The sequence below is a fragment of the Semicossyphus pulcher genome, unplaced genomic scaffold, assembly GCF_022749685.1.
Source record: "Semicossyphus pulcher isolate SPU_LCO1_2020_fin unplaced genomic scaffold, fSemPul1.0.p SCAF_22, whole genome shotgun sequence".
NCBI lineage: Eukaryota > Metazoa > Chordata > Actinopteri > Labriformes > Labridae > Semicossyphus > Semicossyphus pulcher.
In genome coordinates, this window is record NW_027211696.1 from 9,076,594 (window position 1) to 9,097,205 (window position 20,612).

Here is a 20,612-nt window from a genome sequence, read left to right on the forward strand (position 1 = left end):
GGATTGACGCTTTGCTATCGACTTCAGTGTCACAACATTTAGCTGTAGCCCACATCTCCTCCGGCACTAATGTGCAACAGTGCCGTGTGCATACACATGTGCTCTGACAGATTCTGCAACTTTTGGAAAAAAATCACTACTTTAAGGAAAGGAGGCGTGTGACATAAGACTCATAATAGAAAATGATCATAAATATTTATTACAAACAATAGTAATAATGTAAAACATATTAAAAAAACTGATTTCTTGAGTGGGCATGATACCTCTGGCGGGATGTTTTTGACTCGGCTGCAGGAAGTGAGATTGCTGTGTTGAAGTATTCAGAGAAGAAATGATGCCTTTCATTTGTTTTCCTGCCATTCTCTGAAAAGGGCTTACAGAGGAAAGAGGAGAGCAGGAAGGCAGGATTTAGAGGATGGACGGTTCAAAGGAAAGGGGATCATAACAATATTGCATTATTTTGAGGTAACTTCAGTAATCACTGTTCCCACAGTTAAAGGGGAAATTTGCCCCCTGGTGGTTGAATTTGTTTATGGGGTAAAAGGGGTTTTATTAGGGTACATTGCAGTTGTGAGCAAGCTTCTGTTTTCATTACGAATAATACTTTTATAAATGCCAAAAAAAGCCCATTTGTGTAGAAATTCCCCCAATGTATCATTTACGAAATTGATCAGGGTAGCCGAGCTAGTTATACTTTAGTTTTTCCCTTTTCCGATTAAGTGTTCAGAAAATTAGTTATAACCCAAAGATGCAGTGCTACAAAATAATACATGAATGTCCTTTAAGTCAACAAATACAGTTGGGGATCATCAAAGGGAAGTTCTGTCATCTTATATTATTTGCCATGTTTACATTTTTCTGCTTCATTTAAAAAGATTTCAACGGTAAAGCAATAAAAGGATTTTACTTTGAAGCATGACAGGAAGTTGCACATGCAAAAGTTACGCATGTGCCATAGCTATGTTTGCAGTTTAGCTAGACAGACACTGAAGCCTATGAGATATTGGCGCCTATGCTGGTGAGCACTAGATTGACTGCCATGCTTGGATTTCTCATCCTTTGCTTTATTACATTGAAGAATAGATCAAGAGCTGAATGCCACGGGGCAAACCTAACCCGTCGAACATATTATAAAGATAATCTGCTTCTTTGACGTCGCCATCCCTAAGACAACATCATTGGCTGTGGTCATGACTGCATATTGTATTTCAAATAGTGCACTGATTAAAGTCAACTTTGAGGAACAGCTTTCCAAACAAGTCCCCGGTAATGTAACTGTCAACACAAACCATGCAGCAGGCCTCTGTTCAAACGTAGTAGTAGTAGTAGTTTGTAATCCTCAGTTTATTTCTTGCAAGTTGTAATGTTAGGATGAAGAAAGATGACGTCCCTCTTGTTCATTTTGGGCTGACCTCTCCTCTCATGTCGCCTTTCAGTGACATCATTTGATTTGTCTGTGTGTATTTGCGTGTGTGTTTCCTGTAGCAGCTGAGTTTAGTGTTTAAGCAGCAAGTGTATTCATTTCTCTTTGAGTCTCTGGCTGTCTCTGTCTTGGCTGGAACTTGAGGAATCTTCAAAGTCGACACATCATGATCCCTGTGAGTCCTGTAGAAGGGAGGCAGGCGTCTGTGTGGGTATCTGTGTGTCTGTGCGTGTGCACATGCACAACCATGTATATAGCTATACAGCAGGCACCTCATAGCAATGCTCATTCAGACCAGCTGTTGGGCCCCTTGCGGCTTGTCCCTCGCTCTAGCTGGCCTTGTCTCCAAACTAATGGGTACACAAACACACGTGTGTGTGTCTGTGTGTGTGGGAGACACATTTGTCCCTTGCCGGATGACACATTGCTGATTACTGAGTGTTTCTCCCTCTCATCAGCTCTTGACCACCTGGAAAAGAGTCCACTTTACTACCACCTTACCTGATGACTGGTCAGAACAGCTGTGTGTATAAATCAAAGTAGTCAAGGTAGTCCGTGCCTCAAAAGTCCCCTCTTTGTAAGTTTTGTAGTCATGGAAAGTTCATGACAATAATGACAGTCGTGGGAGGTGCAAAAACTCAATTTTTAATTGTTATTTACACCTGTGATTTTCGACTGTGACATGTCGAAATGCCATCCATAAAAAGGCCTATTTTACAACATATATAATGAACTTTTCGGACTAAATTAAAAGCTTCCTGGCCTTCAGCCTCTTCGACAACAGCCTCTTGATCCAGCTCACCCTGTTTTCCAGTGAATCCCATGTGTGTGTATGCGATCTCTTGCAGCAGAGGCGTGTTGAGTAATTTTGCCTTTTTTACTCGGAGAAAAGGAGAGAGAGAGAGTTGAACATGGGGCAAGCCACAGCAGTGGAGCGAAGAATGTGACCTCTTGTGCATTCCTCTCTCAAATAACTGGTGCAATCCCCCTCTCTCTCTCTCTCCCTCCCTCCCTCCCCCTCGGCTTTCTTTCTTTTCTTTTTCTCCCTTCATCTTCTTGGCTTTTCCCCTTTTTTGTCATTATTTCTTTGTCTCGCTTTATTTACAAGCTTAAAAAAGACATAAAAAACAACGACAGGCTTAGATAATGAAAGTAAGATGACAATAATGGCGCACAGAAACATCACAGCATGCAACAGTAAACGGAGCATAAGTAGCAAGAATCAACATTAAGAGTGTCTTCCTATTTTTTTAGTGTGTTATTTCTCTTTGTTGTGTTGCCTTGCTCTCTGTATGTATGCTAGGGATTGCTAATGGTAAGCTAGCACGTGTTTGCTCTCACGCTTCATTATGTTCTGTGCTACAAAACATTCAAATGAAGTTATTGTGTGTGAAACGATGCATCCAACATGAACCTTGGTTGGTCCTTAAAAACAAAATCAGTGCATCATACCTGACAAATTTTAAACAAGTAAGTTACGAAAACTTTTAAAATCCCAAATGCAAGCAGGAGAAAAAGATATCACAAAGGCGTGAAGCTTTTTTCCATATATGTAAGGTACACAATGTTTCTGCACAGAACAATTGGAAGTGTAAGCATGCTGGTCCAGGACAAACAGTCCTGTTGAGTCACTGACTCACCCTGGTTATTTAGATTATGTTTAGCAGCATCTGCAAGCGTATTTGTTACGCAATCATGGCTTGAGATTTGCCCAGTGTCTGACAAGGAAGTAATTATTTACTATAATATCTTGTGTTTGCTGAAAACGCATGTGTCAGTTACTATGCTGATCTATTGCTCATAATGCTGGCTTATTTCTTTCAAGTCACAGGGCACAACTTGTGTTCATCAGTCTAAAGTAAGAGGCCGCCTTTCCTTCTCTTTGCTGGTTATCCCTCCATTGTACACACAATATATACAACACTCACATGCATACAGAAAAAATCCAAGTTGGGTTAGGAATGCGGCGTGGGACCTTGTCGCCACCCCAGTCCACACACACACACACACACACACACATATTCACATACAGAAGTAAAAAAAAAACACCCCCTGTTCCTTTCTCCATGCCTGAGCAGGCAGCTCCAGACACAGCTGTTGTTTTCTCTGCAGACAACCTGCTACCTTGGATGCCAGCTCTGTGTTTTTGTTGAAGAATCGGCCGTGTATGCGCCCTTTTAGTCTGAGAGCATCTGTCGCCATGCAGATTACAGGACAAAAGACCAATTAAAGTAGAATGGGGGCATGATTTGAGTTATTCATTGTCTGGCCGGTTGACATTTTTCTCCTCGCACCTCTGGTCCATACAGTACCGCTATGCTGTCCCGTCCCGTCCCTTTGTGTTGTGTTTAGCTCCTCTCCATAGCGCTAAAAGAGGGGGCCTGCTATGCTCGCTGCATCTGGATCCACTTAGACACAAAGAAGCAGCTCCACGGCTGCAGCCTGAGAGCCTCGTAGCCAGAGTCACTCTCCTGTGTATCTGTTCCTGTTTTTGCCCCAGTGGGCATGCAGACAAATGGAGGTCTTTCCCCAGGCATCTAGATAACATCTCTAATGGTTGATGGTCTTTAAAAGCAGACCGGGCATCCACTGGCTCTTTCAGGCCCTGTGTACTCTGTCTGTCTGCTCTCTTTATGTTGTTGAATTGATAAATGAGACCCAAGGTAATAGTAGATTCTTAAGTAATCACTTTCTCTTTCCTATGCACACGCACCCTTTTCTCCTCTGCGCTCTCTCTCCCTCCTGAAAGAGTTTGGCTCTCCTTTTCTGCACGCTCATAAAACAATGGAATATAAAAAGTTGTACTTTCATTCCAGCACTCTTGAAAAGTTTTGCTCTATTCTGAAAATCACTGGATTAGCACCCTCTCCTCTCCACACACTCATACACAGGTTGCTATTTCTAAGTAGAGCTCATCTGTCTGGCCTTTCTTAATTTTCATAGACCTTTCCAACACGCATAATTAACCCCCCATTTTATGCTTGACATGTGATGAATAGCTGTGTGCATTTGACCTGGCTCTTGTTTGCTTAAAGTATGATATTTTAACTCTTGGCTCGAACGCACACATTTCCATTCTCTGCAGGTTTGCTCTACATAGATCTGTCTTGGTTCTACAGCAGTCTATCATGTGGAGAAATGAGCAAAGTTCTGCTAGGTCACCTGGCTTGTGTTGCTCTATTTTGTGTCTGTCTTCATGATTAAAGGGGCCATATCTTTTAAATGTATATATACTCTCTTATTTTGCATGTGTTTCACATTTTGGGGTGTTTATTGTTCACAGTGAAAAAGTGAAAACTGCATATTTCCGTGTTTTTCCAGAATGACATTTTTACCCATTTTTACATGCGACTGAGTGAGTGAGTGACGGTACTTTCACAGTCGTAGAGAGAGAGAGAGAGAGAGAGAGTTGCGACATCACAATAGCAGATCATGGAGCATATTGGACCTCCACTGACGCGACTCTCTGTCTATACGGCTCTGGATACTTTGTTCGGGGAGTAGGCGGGGCTGCTCGTCCGCTGTCCTCACCTACGTCCGCAGCGCGCACCTGCTTTCAAACACGTTGTCATCTGCCTCATAAGGACAGTGCCTCCACGTCACTCATCTACTTTTAAAGGTTTTTCATGTTGTTAATGGATATCCAACTTTTCGTGCATAATACATCTGAAGACCAAGTTTATTTTGCTGCCTACAGCTACAGACTTTGTGTACACATGGGTCTATATGTGACTGACTGACTGAGTGAGTGAGTCAGAGAGAGTTGCGAAATTGCAATGGCGGATCATGGAGCATATCGGACCTCCACTGATGCGACTCTTTGTCTATATGGCTCTGGATACTTTGCTCGGGGAGTAGGCGGGGCTGCTCCTCCACTGCTAGGTTTTGACCTAGTCTTGTTAAACAACAAACTTTACTAAGGTACCTCATTCTGTCTCAGCTTTACAGGACCTCTGTTCCCAATCTGTACGGAAGATTGTTGTGAAGCTGAGCTGACAGTGGACTTCTAATCAGTCACTTTAAATGGTTTGGCTTGAGAAAAGTTGTGTGTTAGCTGATTCAAGAGCATGCACATAACGTGGATTTCTCTGCTTCAGTTTTCATGTAAAACACAGCGGAAGAAACGGCCTCTAAAGCCCGAGAGAATCTACATAAACAATCTTGTTTCTTTTGTTCTCTGCAAAATAAATATTTTAATTTGCCTGGAATATACTTATGTACACTGTTGCCCAAATTGGTAACTTATAACCACCTCTGGCTGCAGCTAGAGCTCTTAACCTTGAACCAGAGCAGCCACTGTTTTGTTCTTAAGTGTCCATGCTCCCCTGTGGACAATACTTAAAGTGGAGAATTATGTGGAACTCTAAACCCCTTAACCTCATCTGCTGCATGGTCTGCACGCCTCAGACACTCTGGCTGCATTCTCAAGAGGGCCCTGAGTAAATAGCCACACACACACACACACATCCACAACCACATAAATTGTACCTAGCTTGATATTTAAGTACACTTAGCTGTACAGATAGCTGTGGCTGCTGGTTAAGGCATCGCAGTGGGATGATCAACCATGCAGAATCACTATAAGGAAACTACACGTCTTTGTCTCGCTCCTTCTCTCCCATCATTTTCCTCCGCTCTAATTAGAGAGCCTCTTGGTTTAATAGTGTAATAACTCTTGTTTCATGACTTAGACGCAGCAGGATTGATGCCAAGTGTTGGTTGGTATACATTTCTTGCATTGTTTGACCGTGCGATTATGTTTGTGTGTGCGTTCCCTCATGGTAGGACGGAATCAAACCAATCTAAATGTTATTACAACCCAGTAGTTTATAACACGGTTACAGCCTCCGAACTCGGGAATACAACCTGTTCTCTGGTCAAAGCTTTAAAGAACTGAATAAGAAAAGCAGGAGGGGGGGTACGTGAGAGGAAAAGGGCCAAAAAGCATCCCGTGGGTGGATGTACGTCAGCTAACTGTTAACATACACAGCTCGGATTATAAAACTCGAGCGAGCGATTCTCCTATGAGCTCACTTCCAAACAATGTGCTTCATGTTTCTCCATCTGCAACCTTTTTTCCCCCTCTTCTTCCCTCCTTCACTTTTATAGCCCCTCTCCTCTTCCCTTCATCCTCTCATCCCTCCAACACTTTGTGACTGCGGTGAGTTAATGGGCCTTTCTCAGAGTTTGGAGGAAGCCTGCATTTCTTCTTAATTGGTGTTTGGGGTGGTGCATGAGAGGGAAACAAATGTTTGCCATACCAGCACTGCAGCGATGATGTAGGGCCCGGTGGCATGCGACTTGATTTGCAGGCGTTGCATTACTTGCATAAGCCACTCAGACTCTGTCATGTTTAAGAATCTACATAGAGGCTTAGAGAGCATCCGTGCCCAAACCAAACAGACAAGCATCCAGTAACTTTAGGTATCAAGTCTAGTCGACGTGGATGTTTAGCATGCTAGCATTATGCTAGGTCATGTCTGTAAAGTTGATGTATTTACTTGGATGTTTATAGTCCACTTTAGATTCTCAATAGTTTGGAGTCCTGACAATGCAAAATGAGAATCTTGATCTTGACTTCCCAAACTAATGATCGGGAAAAAATTAATTAATAATTAATATAGTTTGGCTAATAATATTATACTGTATTTATGTTAAAATTAGCAAGGCTAACAGACAAATTGTTACCTCACTAGTCACTTCAGGAGAGCAACAGTGTTTTTGCAGTTCTGCTGAGCCAGCTATTATCGTGTCTCTGTTATCTCCAACAGTGACAATGCTGTGTCCAAAAGTGCAGATGCAGGCTATCGGTAGTTAAACTTAGGGCCTGTTTCCACTAATGGCATCTTTTGTGCTGGCAGCGCCTATTTTCAATACGAAACCAAAGCAGTTCAGAGCTCAGCATCCTGTCGCTGCACTCTTAGTCTTTTGGAACGCCACTGCACTCGTCAATGTTACTCACGGACCAATCAAAATCAAGAAGGGGCGGGACTTCAGATATCAACTTTGTCAACACTAATGGCGGAGAAGAAGCTAATCCTTTCGTTTTTTTCAAGGGTACAATTTCCAGGTGTAGAGCTGCTGCTCACGCCAGGATTCCTTTCTGTCGTTTTTATGTTTTCTTTGTTACATTTCCCTGAATAAAAGCAAATATTAAGCATACAGAGCAATTTAAAACAGACTTAATGGTCACTAGCAAGGGATGTGGAAGTGCCGTAGGAAACTTTCGGATCCTAGCAACAGTAAGTGCCAGTGAGAAGCGCTCTGAAATTAAGGCCGTGGGCACTGCCAGTGCAAAAAATGTTGTTAGTGGACACAGGCCCTTATGCAGCTTTGAATTTTGAAATGTATTGGTCTTTCGCAAAAGGGAAGGGTTAGAGCGATACACTAATGATCACCAATACTGATTTTAATTTCGACAATTAAAATTGAAAGCTTTACAATGACAATTAAAATTGTGCCACACCTATACATCCCTTATATACATCATTAGGAGTACTTTTGAAACCTCTCAGGGTTGTCCCCTAATTAACAGCCCTCCTAATACATCAGCGCTTTGGTGCAGAGCAGGGCAGCAGGTTCAGATGTTCCAGCTGTCAGAAATCTCCCATGAAGCAAACTTGAATACACATATTTTATTACCCTTTGATGAATGTCAGCCATTACTACATTTGCTCATAAGCACAGACAACATGAGCTCACATTTCGCATTGTCTCCGTGGACCAGCCAACGGCTCAGACAGACATGACCTTATCTCTGAGTGTTCTATTCTGCTCTGTTCCTCTACTCTTCTCATATTTCTCCCTGTCTTATATATATTGCACATAAATCAGTTTTGCCTTCAGAAACATCTGTTTATTATTCCCCTCTCCTCCCCTTGTACTGCTTGCCAAGCGGACCAGTCAACCTATATTCCTGCAACACTTTACGTCTTGTGTTCTCAGCCTCCTTCCTTTTTTTCAAACCCCAGTCTAACACAGATCTATTGGCCTGCTGGTCATTCGACAACAGACAGAGATTAGAGTATCACATTAGGTTTTGTTGCTTAAAATAAAGTTATTCTGTCTGGTATATTTCTCGGCATATTTAGTCAGCCCTTTACTGCCTGATCGGAAATTACAGTGACCGGCTCAGCCAGTAAACTGGTATGGCACTCATGCTATGCGCTATGGTGTCATCAAGCCAGCCTCCCACCAGTATGTAATCACCCCCCTGACTGGGCTCCTTATCTCTGAGGCCATGTTTGTCTTTGAAATGGAAAAATATTTGCCTGACATAGTCAGTCGATTACAGCTGCTCTCGTGTCCTTTGTGGCTTTAATCTCCAGTGTGATAGCTATTGACGAGCCTTTAAGCCCATATTACACATGATTAGTTGCATTTTCAAGCACAGCTACTGTGACTAGACTTACCTCTAGTTGTTCAAAAGTATTCCTAAACCTCGATATGTTGTATCGCCACACTTTTTTAAGTTGTGTTGCAAGACAGCTGAGCGTCTGCCAATGATTGTTCCCTCCTTTCATCGCCAAGCAACTGCTTTTATCCTAACTCACAGGGCAAGACATGTTTTTAAAGATTACACGATAATCTTCTCATTTTGATTAATTTAAATACACAGCTTACTTTATCCAACTGGATCGGCCAAATGAGCCTCGTTGAGTGTTGTGCGAAGGTCAAGCTTTCCTCCCTGTTATTGAGCGCTTAAGCTTTGCCTTTAAAAGCCAAGTCCTGTTTCCAGAACTGACTCCTCAACCTGTAAACATTTGAGAATAGAGAGAGGGGGGGGGAGAGTGGGGAAGATGAGAGAGGAGCAGAAAGACAGTGAGAGAGGGGGGAAGGGGGGTTAAAAAGTTGGAGGAGGAGCTTGTTGTATTTATCCCATGACTTCCAGAAGGGAAGAACTGTTTAACTTCTTAACCGACTAGAAACTAAATGTGACCGCTGCAGCTTTTCACTAATACACTGGCAGGGTTTTTGGGTGATGGTGTGCAGTTGTTTATATTCTTCTTGGTGGGTGCTTGTGTGTGTGTGTGTGGTGGCGCTCTCTCCCTCTCATTGTGTGTTTGCTGCTGGATGTGGGAGGGCTCAGCTGATGTCATTGAGTGCAGCAGGCTGAGCCTGAAAGAGGCCCTTTGTTGGCAGCTGTAGCACGAGTAGTCCCTGCGCCTCAGATACACACTCACACAGGGGACAGGAGAGAGGAATGGCACCGTCCAGACTGCCCTGCTGCCCACTCAACTGACACAGCTACAGGTCTGGCAAGCTTTTGGATCTAACCTGCGCTTTTTGGATTGTTGTTGCATCTTAGAAAAGTGGAGCTCACCAAAAGAGGGGGAAAAAAACATGGAGCCGCTCAGGAGAGAAAGTTGATAGACTTTGCCGGACAGCAGACGCCGCTCTTTCTGTTTCGGAAAGGAGCGAGAGGAAAAGAGGATTTACAGCAACTGAAAGGGAAGACGAAGAAAACCTGTGTATTTTGACACCTTTTTTTCGCTCGGTGCTGTTTCTCCTTTTGTCAGTTTTTGTCTCGTGTTTGAACTCTTCTGCTGTCGGACACATGTAGAGGGGAAGCGTTTAACGGACGTCTGATTTGAACCAGCAACAACATTTTCCAGCGGGGCAGGGAAAGAAAGCAAATGAAAATGTTGGAGATATGCCTGAAATTGGTGGGGTGTAAATCTAAGAAAGGCCTCTCGTCCTCCTCCAGCTGTTACTTGGAAGGTAAGGAAACTGTGTGCTTGCTGAAGACTTGTTTTAGCTTTGATGGTTATTCTTACTTTGGAGAAATATAGACAGTGATTTAAAGTAGAGATGTCTGAGGGGGAAGAAAGCAAGTGCTCGGTTAACACGGGGAGAAGGGGGGAGAAAGAAAAAGATGAAGAATGACCGTGTGAAGGCTCAACAATGATTTCTGCACTGTGGAAACAGAAGAATGGGGAGGGGAGAGCAGAGAGTAAGCACAGGGGAGGGCGAGGGAGGCCAGACACACTGGCTAGCTGAAGAGGAAAGAAGTGGAAAAAGAGACGGGGAAGAGAATACAAGGAAATCTGACTCCTGGTCGTGTCCCACTTAACTTTTGTTTATGAGGAGAGGGGATCTAATCGCAGTCTGCGCTCTCCTGCTCACTTCTCCAGCACTTGGAGGGTTTTTGTGTGCTTCCATAAAGAATATAAAGAACTTTCAATCTGGGATTACCTCTCTTCCATTACCTCTAATTAAATAGTCCTCGTCACGCTTACAGTAGGTAATTGATTTGTCCATTATGTATGACAGGGACACGAGTATTTGAAGGGCTGGTCACGACCAACATTTTAATTGATTTGCAACGGAAAAAATCAGTGCAGTCTTATGTGTGCCAAAGATTGCGTAACCAAGTGATTTAATAGAGTTAATAGTCCTGGTACGCTCCCCACTGAAGAGGATGACAGTGATAAAGAGTCTCTAATTTCCAGCACATATGGTCCAAGGCACAGAAAATCTCCTGCTAAGATGTTCCAGCCAAAAACACAACCTTCTGACTACTGAACTGCTTTATATAAGCTGGAGCTTACGTGTATTTTGATGCAGGTAGTTAGATATTTGACAACACTAAATAAAGAGTTGAATGAGATGAAAACAATGGATCAAACATGTTGGGATTAGGGATGCACAATATTATCGGCACATTATTGGTATCGGCTGATATCGGCTTAAAAATGAACTATCGCATATCGGCCAACACGCCGATTTCCGCCGATATAATTAACCGATAAAATAATGGGCTGCTGCATACTTGATTAAATGCCCGACCTCGGCGCAATGTCCCCGGCGCGAAGAAGACCTGCGTGGCGCAGCGTGATGACATCACGTGTGTCTACCTGCAGCAGACAGTTAGAAGCCAAAATGTCTGTGGTGTGGAAGTTTTTCAAAGTGTCCGAAATAGAAAGCAAAACTGCTATTTGCAATGACTGCTCAGCTTCGGTGATGCGAGGAGGAGCCAAGGCAAAGTCTTTCAACACTACAAACTTGATGAACCATCTCAAGACCCGTCACCCCGACCGTTGTAACAAATGTGATAAGAGTATCACCATTATACTGTATGCTAATTCCAATACAGAAGAGAGTTGATGATCTCTGCAATTAGGTGTGCGGGAAAAAAATATCGGTATCGGTATCGGTAATTGGCTAAATGAGTTGTAAAATATCGGCATATATATCGTGCATCCCTAGTTGGGATGCCTTACTTTCACCTGGTATTCCCTGCTCTCCTCCATCAGGTTCTGGTTTGTACATTCTGTCAAAGCTCACATGATGGAGAACCATATCAAACGTACGATCTGAATCATCTCCTACTAAGGTGATGGCAGGTGATGCAAGAGGAAGATTTTCCCTCAGGAAATATGCAGCCGTTGGACGAGGATTGACTTTAGGTGGAAGGCATTGTTATATAAAGTTTTTGGACCCAGACATCTTCTGGTTTTTATTGCGCCAGTTAGTTAGTTGCATTTGCTGAAGGTGTTAATAAGCTCATGGAACCAAAACTAGCACGTCTCTTTTTAGACTTTATCACCATTTATTCTTTAGTAGGCTGGTTTTTAAAGAACGTTCTCGTGCGTCAGTTCTAGTGCGTTCCTATTCCTCACAGCAGTGCAGTCACAGCTACGATTTCTTTACAAGTTCCACTCATATTAAATCATTTTGACTTTCAGCTCAGTAGTGCAGCCAGGACTCGCTGCAATTTCTCCCATTTTCTCTTCTTTCCTTCGCTCACTCACCTCAGTTTCCTTTCTATCGCGTCTTTTATTTTCGTGTGTCGTCATCGTCCATGTGTCAGTGTGCCGTCACCCTCTCACAAAGAGCTGTGGTATTTGTGGCCCGTAAAGTGGACATGTGCGCCGTGGGCTGCTCAACTAGGCTGCCCACATACTTTATGACCAGGCCGAACTCTGGACATATGGCATGTCTCGCATGCCCTGTGGTCTGAATCATGCGTTCTGCTTGATTTTTGGCCTCAAATTAAACCCAAATTTGACAAAAAGCTGGAGCAGGAATTCATTTTTTTGATCAGTTATAGTGTTATTTGTAGGGGTGGGACAAAATATCGATACAGCAATGTATAGTCGGTTGTCCTGACTTGCTAGGTAACGTGAACAAAAATTAATTGGCCGAAGAAGAAGCTGACAGCAGGATAAAAGAAGAAGAAGATGGCAGGATAATGTCTGGTTGCAGTGAAAAGAAGATAAGCGATGCACCAGCCACTTACAAAGTCCTAATGTGTTGTGTAGTTCTGTAAAATTAATTTACAGACTGAAAACACGAACAATGTGTCATTTCTGTGTCAAATTCTGTGAAACTGACACCAAATTGCAGAGAATAAATACACAATAATCCTGCACTGTAACTTTTGAGTGGCATATTGTGTTCTTCAGTTACAGTCAGATACAGTATCGTGATGCATCATTATATAATTGTCTTGCGATATATCAGTTTATCGCAGAATCCGAGCATATTATTGTAATTGTCAGCCTCATATCGTACCGTATTGTACGGTACCGTATCGTACCATACTGTATCGCAACGTACCGTACTGTATCAGATAATATCGTACCGTACCGTATCGTACTGTATCAGATAATATCGTACCGTACCGTATCGTACTGTATCAGATAGTATCGTATCGTACTGTATTGTATCGTACTGTATCGCACCGCACCGTATCGTACCGTACTGTATCAGATAATATCGTACCGTACCGTATCATACTGTATCAGATAGTATCGTATCGTACTGTATTGTATCGTACCGTATTGCACCGTATCGTACGGTACTGTATCAGATAGTATCGTATCGTACCGCATTGTATCGTACCGTATCGCACCGCACCGTATCGTACCGTATCGCACCGTACCGTACCGTACCGTACTGTATCAGATAGTATCGTATTGTACCTTATTGTATAGTACTGTATCATATATTACTGTACTGTACCGTATCTTACTGTACCGTACCGTGTCATACCATATTGCACTGTATTGTATAGTACCGTACTGCACTGTATTATATCGTATCGTTATCATGAGTCACCCTGCGATTCCTACCCCTTGTAATTTGTAATATTCACGAAGGATTGCACTCTTGTTGAAATACTGTAATATCTGCTTTTATGGCTATTTTGGGTATTTTTTTTTATTTAGATACACATGTTGACATAACATCCTAAGCATGTGTACAGTGTGCTGCTTGGGTATTTTTGTTAAATACATGAAACTGGCTAAATGAGCTCAGTAAGATGACACAAGACCTTGTCAAACATTTTTCAAATGCAAGTGAAGTGAGTGGTTACTGGTTAGTCATTGACAACACTCATCACTGCACGGTTATGTAAAGGAGACATTTTTTTCTGTCTCTTAACTGCCTGTTGTGGGACCGTTTCTTGTTGTTATTTTGGCAGAAGACACATAGATACCTGTATCTTTTACAGCTGAGGGAAGCACCCCTGATTTAAAGTGCAACAGGTCTGTCTCCATTTAAAGGAACATAACCCTCCTTACTATCAGAGTACGAGCCAATCGGCATGCTCCAGTTGAAACTGAATCTGCCTTGTTATAACAGGAGAAAATGGCAGGTTTGCTACCACCACATTTGGCTTTGATTGTCTCAGTGTGCTCCGGCTCACAAGCCAAACTTGGCAGAAGAGGCTGTGTGAAAGTCTTTCACCAGCCTTTCTCGACACTGACGCCTGCAACTCGTCAACAATGTCATGTGACTGGCTGGAGGCTGCATATGTTCTGTTTACTTCCTTATAGTTGCGCTATTTTTATGCCTGCATGCTACATGTTGTTTGTTTCCTTCTAACTTTGGGGAACTCACAAGTTATATTTTGTCCAGCTCTGATGCCATGCTCATCAAACAGACGTAGACACAATCACGCAAACACATAGGGTTCTACAGAAACGCACACAAGCAGGCTCTTTCTCTGGACTTCCTTTTTAGATGAATGAGTAGAATAAAGCACTGAATGGTTTACACATTAATCTGCTGCGGCATTATGAAGCGTCCAGACTCTCAAATGGTCAAGAGACAGGTCTGCTCACTGTCCCCGGAGTCTGAACTAATCATGGATAAGCAGCATTCACTTTTAATGCAACACATGTGTGGAACAAACTCCCAGAAACCCCTCTGTTCTTCTAAATTCATTGCTTTGTTTGCATCTGCGTTTGATTAATGTAAACTTGGGACTATTTGTTCCTATCTTGCTTCGCCTTGTATTGAGTGTAGCCTATAGTCGCTTGTATCTCCCTGTTTGACAGTCTTGATTGTGCCTTTATCACTTACCACACGTCGATCTGTTCCCCGAGTGGAGATGATAATCCTGTGATTAAATCATTAAGTCATTGTACAGTGATTTTAGCTGTTTTTCCGTCTCGGTTTCCTTCTGACCAGACAGACCTTCGCAGTCTGTCATCAGGCATAATGTCTGCAAAAGATTAGATGATCTCACTGCTTTTATTTTTTCTTTGCAGAAACTCACTGTAGATCTGTGGAATTTTTCTAGCTAACATCCACTTATGCAATAAATGTGGTGAGTAATTCGTGATTTGCTACATTGTGCAGCTGGGGGACTTGAAGCTGCTCCAGTTCTTTCCAGCAAACGATGAAAAAATTGTATCTCAAAAGCTTTTTTTTTAGAGGCTTGATGAAGTCAAACACATGAATCCTGTCGGTTTTAAAAGGGAAATCTGAAAATATCAAAACTTATATTTCATGTATGATAAATGGGGTTTTGAGTGACCGAGATTGTACAATGGATTTTGGTTCAGCTCAAGGAAATGCTTGAAGTTGGCAGTTTCCTTGCCTTTGTTTATAATGGCACTTATTTAAAGCTGTCAGCGACTGCGGGGTTTAATGTTTTATCAGACTGTGACCAGCAAGTCTGCCTCTGCATGTTACTGAGCTAAATTAGCTTTGACTCTTTGTGAATGACGGGTTTCTAGAAATGTTTAAATGTTTTCAACAAGGAAAGATAATCAAACCGTTTTTTAAGCGCCTCCTTTTATATCATTGTCAAAGGTCTAGTCGTGTGCTTATTGTTTACACTATGTCCTTCAGAGCTGAAATTATGGCGAAAAATGTGCGTCAACAACCTTTTTTCCATGACGAAGACGAGACGCTGACAAGCTAAAAATAGATCTTTGAGTATAAAAACTCTGACAACGCGTATGTTTTGTTTTTGTTGACATGACGAGACAAGACTAAAATGTTAGTGATGGGCTGTCGGACATTCAAAGTCTGTGATATTTCTATTCTGCCTGTCAAAATACAAGCAATGCATTCCTGTAACTGGGTATACCGGTTAGGAATAACGGGTATCAAGAAGGTGATTGTGAACTTTCTCTGTTAAAGTAATAATCTCAAAGATTTTCATTTAAATAAAAGTCTGTTAAGTCACTTTCTAGCGCCGAATGAGGTAACACAATGGTGATTGAGCCTATGGCCCACTGATGAAAGCCTTTGTTTTTGCATTATTATGGACTGGGTGTCTGTGGCGACTTTCACTGAAATAATCACAAGCGGCGCCCAGTTAGGGTAGGGGGAGGGTACCACAGAGAGGTAAGTGGTCTCTGCAAGCATTGCGAGTAAACAGTAATCTACTATGGCTGAACAAACAAAGAAAAGATGGATGACTACAGATACAGCTTCAAAAATAAGTCAAAAGAGTTACAACCGGACACTGTTTGGATATCTGGGAAGTGTGCTCCCGCAATTACCATTTATCACCACATGGGCCGCCAAAGAGGTCATTGACAAAGGGGCGTTTTACGCGTCATTTGGTGCTTCTTCCTAAAAAAAAAAAGGAGCAATCATCAGCTGTCTGCTTCAGTGTAAACTGATTAAATGAGATCGATGATGAAAAGTAATCTTTAGCTTTTACTCTATGAATGATCTGCTGAAATCTAAAGTGTTACTTTTACCTGAAGCAAACAAGTAAAGAGGAGAAGAGGGAAACTGGAGGGCGGGTGGGAGGGGGGTCATATTTTCTCAAGAGAGAAAACGTGTTGACTAAAATTAATGACGAACATGTGACTTTTTATTGACAAAACTGGACTAAAATGTTTTGAGTTGTCGCCGACTAAAACTAGACTAAAACTATAAAGGGTAAAAATGATTAAAACTATTAAGCATTTATGTCTAAAGACTTCCTTTGTCCAATCTGGATTTTTTATACTATGACGCGTTTGTCTCGATCTAAACAGCAAATTAGTTTTCATTTAACTTTTTATTCCTGCATGAAGCACAATAACAGTTTATCGATTCAGTTTAGCTTTCTTCAGTGTTGTGGGTCTTTTTACAGCTGTAGGACATAATAGTTAAATTACTAAAGCAACATATTAAAAGTCAGTATTTCCAAACCCCCAGACTCTGTGGTCACCAGATGTCTCATTCTGTTAATTCCCCGTCTTTCTGCCTGTGTTTGCTGTTCAAAGTGCTTAAATGAAATTGCCTTATTTCCTCAAACTTAAACACACAAATTACTGTAATAGACAAAACATCTAATGTAGCGTCCTAAAGCTATTTTTCCACTAAACGTTTAAATAGGCATTGCTGTGTTTGGCCAGTGGTGCTTGAGTTTATCTGATGTTGCTCGCTAGCCACCGGTTTTCTCAGTCATACTCTGATTGTGGAAAATTGGAAGATAAAGTTCAGACTCTCGTGTTTCAGCTTTTTCTTGCAAATGATGTGAAAATATTTCCTCCTCACATCTTTTACTGTTTGTGAAATAATCAGTGAAAGGTGAGAGCGGAGGAGCGCTTAAGCCTGTTGGAAGGATGTGGGTGTTTGTGGGCTTGAGGGGGGGTTTGAAATGTAAGATGTCTCTGAAACATGTGCGACAACAGCTGAGCAAGCCGCACAATCGGGCTCATGTTTAGGCCGAACTGCAGTTAAAATTCCTCTCCTCACTTCCTCGTCCTTTTGTCTCTCTTCCTCCTCGACACAATTAAATTCTCACTCTTTACATTTTCCACATTTCATAAATCAGACGTCAGTTTTACTGCTTTAAAATCACTATAATTAAAGCCGCCTGTAATTAACAGCACTACAACTTAAAGCACTTTGAACTCACATTACGTGTGAGTGCGAGCGCGTTTATTTAACGGTTGCCGTGGAGATTCAAGCTGAAACACATTCTCACGGTCTGACATGTGGCAGTTGTCTTGGTATTCAAGAGATAATCCAGGAAATGAAAAGTTATACAGACGGCAGGTCACATGATCACGGTTAGTGCTCTAATCCCACGTTGGGAATCACAGCTTGTTGGAGGGTATGTAGAAGGGTTTCAAATGGATGGGCATGAGTTTATATTAGTGCTGAATCATCCAACATATGTGAAGCTGTATGGGAAAACGGCTACACAATGCATACCACACACAACCCACGCCGACAGATCTCCCTCAGTCTCCCCCTCACAAATGCATTGTTTGAACTTTTCCCCTCACATTCTAATTTAACGACCTGTGTTTGTTCTCTTTTGTTCTTTTCAGAAGCTCTCCAGAGACCGGACTTTGAGAGCCAGGGTCTGACAGAAGCGGCCCGCTGGAACTCCAAAGAGAACCTGTTGGCCGGACCCAGCGAGAATGACCCCAACCTGTTCGTCGCGCTCTACGACTTTGTCGCGAGCGGTGACAACACGCTCAGCATTACTAAAGGTCAGTAAAAGAGGAAGATAATGCCATAAACATTTAAAAGAGGAATCTCTTTTGGTGGCTTCTGGAAGTTACATGCATTTATAGGGGGGGTATTATGCTAATATCAAACTTCAAATTTCACTCTGTGATACCTGTGGCGTAGCTTAGCATAATTCAGAGTTTAGAGCCCCTGGCTGGGGCCTGCACGGGACAGGAGAGGGGGGGCATAAGCGTGCATGTTAACAAGGGTTTTTAAAGGGGGGTATTATGCTAATTTCAAGCTTCATATTTCACTCTGTGATACCTGTGGAGTAGCTTAGCATAATTTACAGTTAACAAAACTCCTCATGTTTCTCACACTGGTGCTCTGTGCAGGCCCTCATACAGCCTCTGCCTGAAACGACTCAGTCAGCGCTGTCCCTTTAAGAAACCCCGCCCCTACACTTTTTTCCGATTAGCCAGCTTGTAGAAAAAACTGTGTGAAACCTGGCGTTTACAGCAGCCTGCAGACTGAGCTGAGAAGCCTGGGGATTACTCCAACATACTTTAACCTACAGATTTGTAACCTCACCCACGTTTAGTACGGACATCCAACATTGTAACATTATATTTGTGTCTTAAAATGTGAAACAGCATAATACCCCCTCTTTAAGTCACTATAAGGTCTCTCTGGGAACCTGCTTATTTGCTTCCTGTCTCCTTTCCCTTCAGTCTTCATCCCTGTCTGACTCTCACTTCCTGATAACGGTCTCACGCGTGGGTTTTTTTTCCCTCTGAACCGACTGTAAAACAATACCACATGGTTCACACAAACAGAGGAAGGAAGAAGAGAACGTTTGCGCCGGAATAAACAAGAAAATGTCCTGTGTGACATTATTTTCCAGCTCTAAAAGGAGCCATTGTGCAGAAAGTGTTTTATATTCATATTTCTTTGGCTCTTTAATGCCAAATAACATTTTTAAGTTTGGCCAGCAGAATAAGGGGAGTTTTAAGATGTGAATGTGTAATTTTTAGATGTAACTTCTTGAGTCTAGGACACCACATGACCGGTGCACAAGAAAAGTCCCTGCCAGAGTTCGTGATCTGAGGAAACACAACATTAGATACAGTGAATTCCTGCATGTCTGACTTAAAACATGAGTTCAGTTCAAGTACAGTGTCCATGCAATGTTGGCCTGTTCTTAACTCAAAGAATATTGAAGATTCGTGACAATCCCATCTGTAGAAATACTCCCAGGCGAGCTCACAGGAATGAGTTGTAACCATGAAAGATAATATTTGAGTGCGCAGCCGATGGGATACCACAGGGATAATATTTGAAATTTCGATCTCATGTCGACTAGGAGAGAAGCTGCGTGTGCTGGGTTACAACCACAACGGCGAGTGGTGCGAGGCGCAGACCAAGAATGGCCAGGGTTGGGTGCCGTCCAACTACATCACCCCTGTCAACAGCCTGGAGAAGCACAGCTGGTACCATGGGCCCGTGTCACGCAACGCCGCCGAGTACCTGCTCAGCTCGGGCATCAACGGAAGCTTCCTGGTGCGTGAGAGCGAGAGCAGCCCCGGCCAGAGGTCCATTTCTCTGCGGTACGAGGGGAGGGTCTACCATTACAGGATCAACACTGCGTCAGACGGCAAGGTAAGCATCAGGACACACAAACATCCACTCTACACACTGAGGATGTCTTCTTTCTCCTAATAGAGGTCTTTATTAGGGACGGGCGTTTACATAAGACGACCCTTTAATTATTCTTGTACAAAACTCTTGGACAGCAAAGATAGAAAACTATAAAAATGTTGATTTAAACCAGTAAGAATGTTTACCTTCGTACGAAACAAGGCTATCTATCAACATATCAATTGCAAAATTAATCCTGCGCTGCATGACAGCGTGTCTAACCCTACATGCTGCACTGGTAGAGAGAGGGAGAGACTCCTATCTAATAGAGATAGATCGATATGTTTTTTTCAGGGCCGATACCGATACCGATTATTAGTAGTCAAGGAGGCCGATAACCGATATTTGAAGCCGATATTCATTTGCATTTAACTTTGTTTAAATGCATCTAAGCATCTGCATCAGAGCCAAAATAACCTAGTTTTAAATTGATCTCTTATCGCCCGTCAGATTTAAAAAAAAAAAAATTAAAAATTAAAAAATAAAAGGCAGATGCCGATATGCGTCAAAATGCCAAATATTGGCGCCGATAATCGGTCTGTCCCTACTACCTAAATGATGCGTTAAGCTGTCTTGGCATATCCTTATATGTTTTGTTTGTTGTTTAATGCAAACAGTATACTGTAAATATGTAGCTTGAGAGACGGAGAAAACACGTTTATCATCGTCATGTCCTTCCCGACCCTCCTGCCACTCACTGTGGCGTAAGTGTCTTTATCCTTCATCCCGATCATCTGACAGAGACTCTGAGGTGCTCGCCTGCTGAGGTTCCACACTGATGCTGATCGTTTACCTTCTTCCTCCCACCGCTACGCACACCAGCCTGTTCACTGTCTTTGTCTGACAA

The 20,612-nt window shown here is 42.5% G+C and overlaps 1 protein-coding gene across 2 annotated transcripts in view; it reads left to right on the forward strand.

Moving 5' to 3' along the window:
* abl1 (c-abl oncogene 1, non-receptor tyrosine kinase) overlaps positions 1–20,612 on the forward strand; it is a 33,366-nt gene that overhangs the window by 4,651 nt on the left and 8,103 nt on the right. Inside the window, exons 1-3 of one of the 2 annotated variants that reach the window (XM_069673222.1) lie at positions 9,608–10,144; positions 17,944–18,108; positions 19,431–19,726. In XM_069673222.1, coding sequence (XP_069529323.1) covers positions 10,060–10,144; positions 17,944–18,108; positions 19,431–19,726 — 546 coding nt within the window. In that variant the 5' untranslated portion in view covers positions 9,608–10,059. Of the gene's footprint in view, positions 1–9,607; positions 10,145–17,943; positions 18,109–19,430; positions 19,727–20,612 lie in introns of those variants that run through there. The other variant, XM_069673221.1, reaches the window with a different exon arrangement.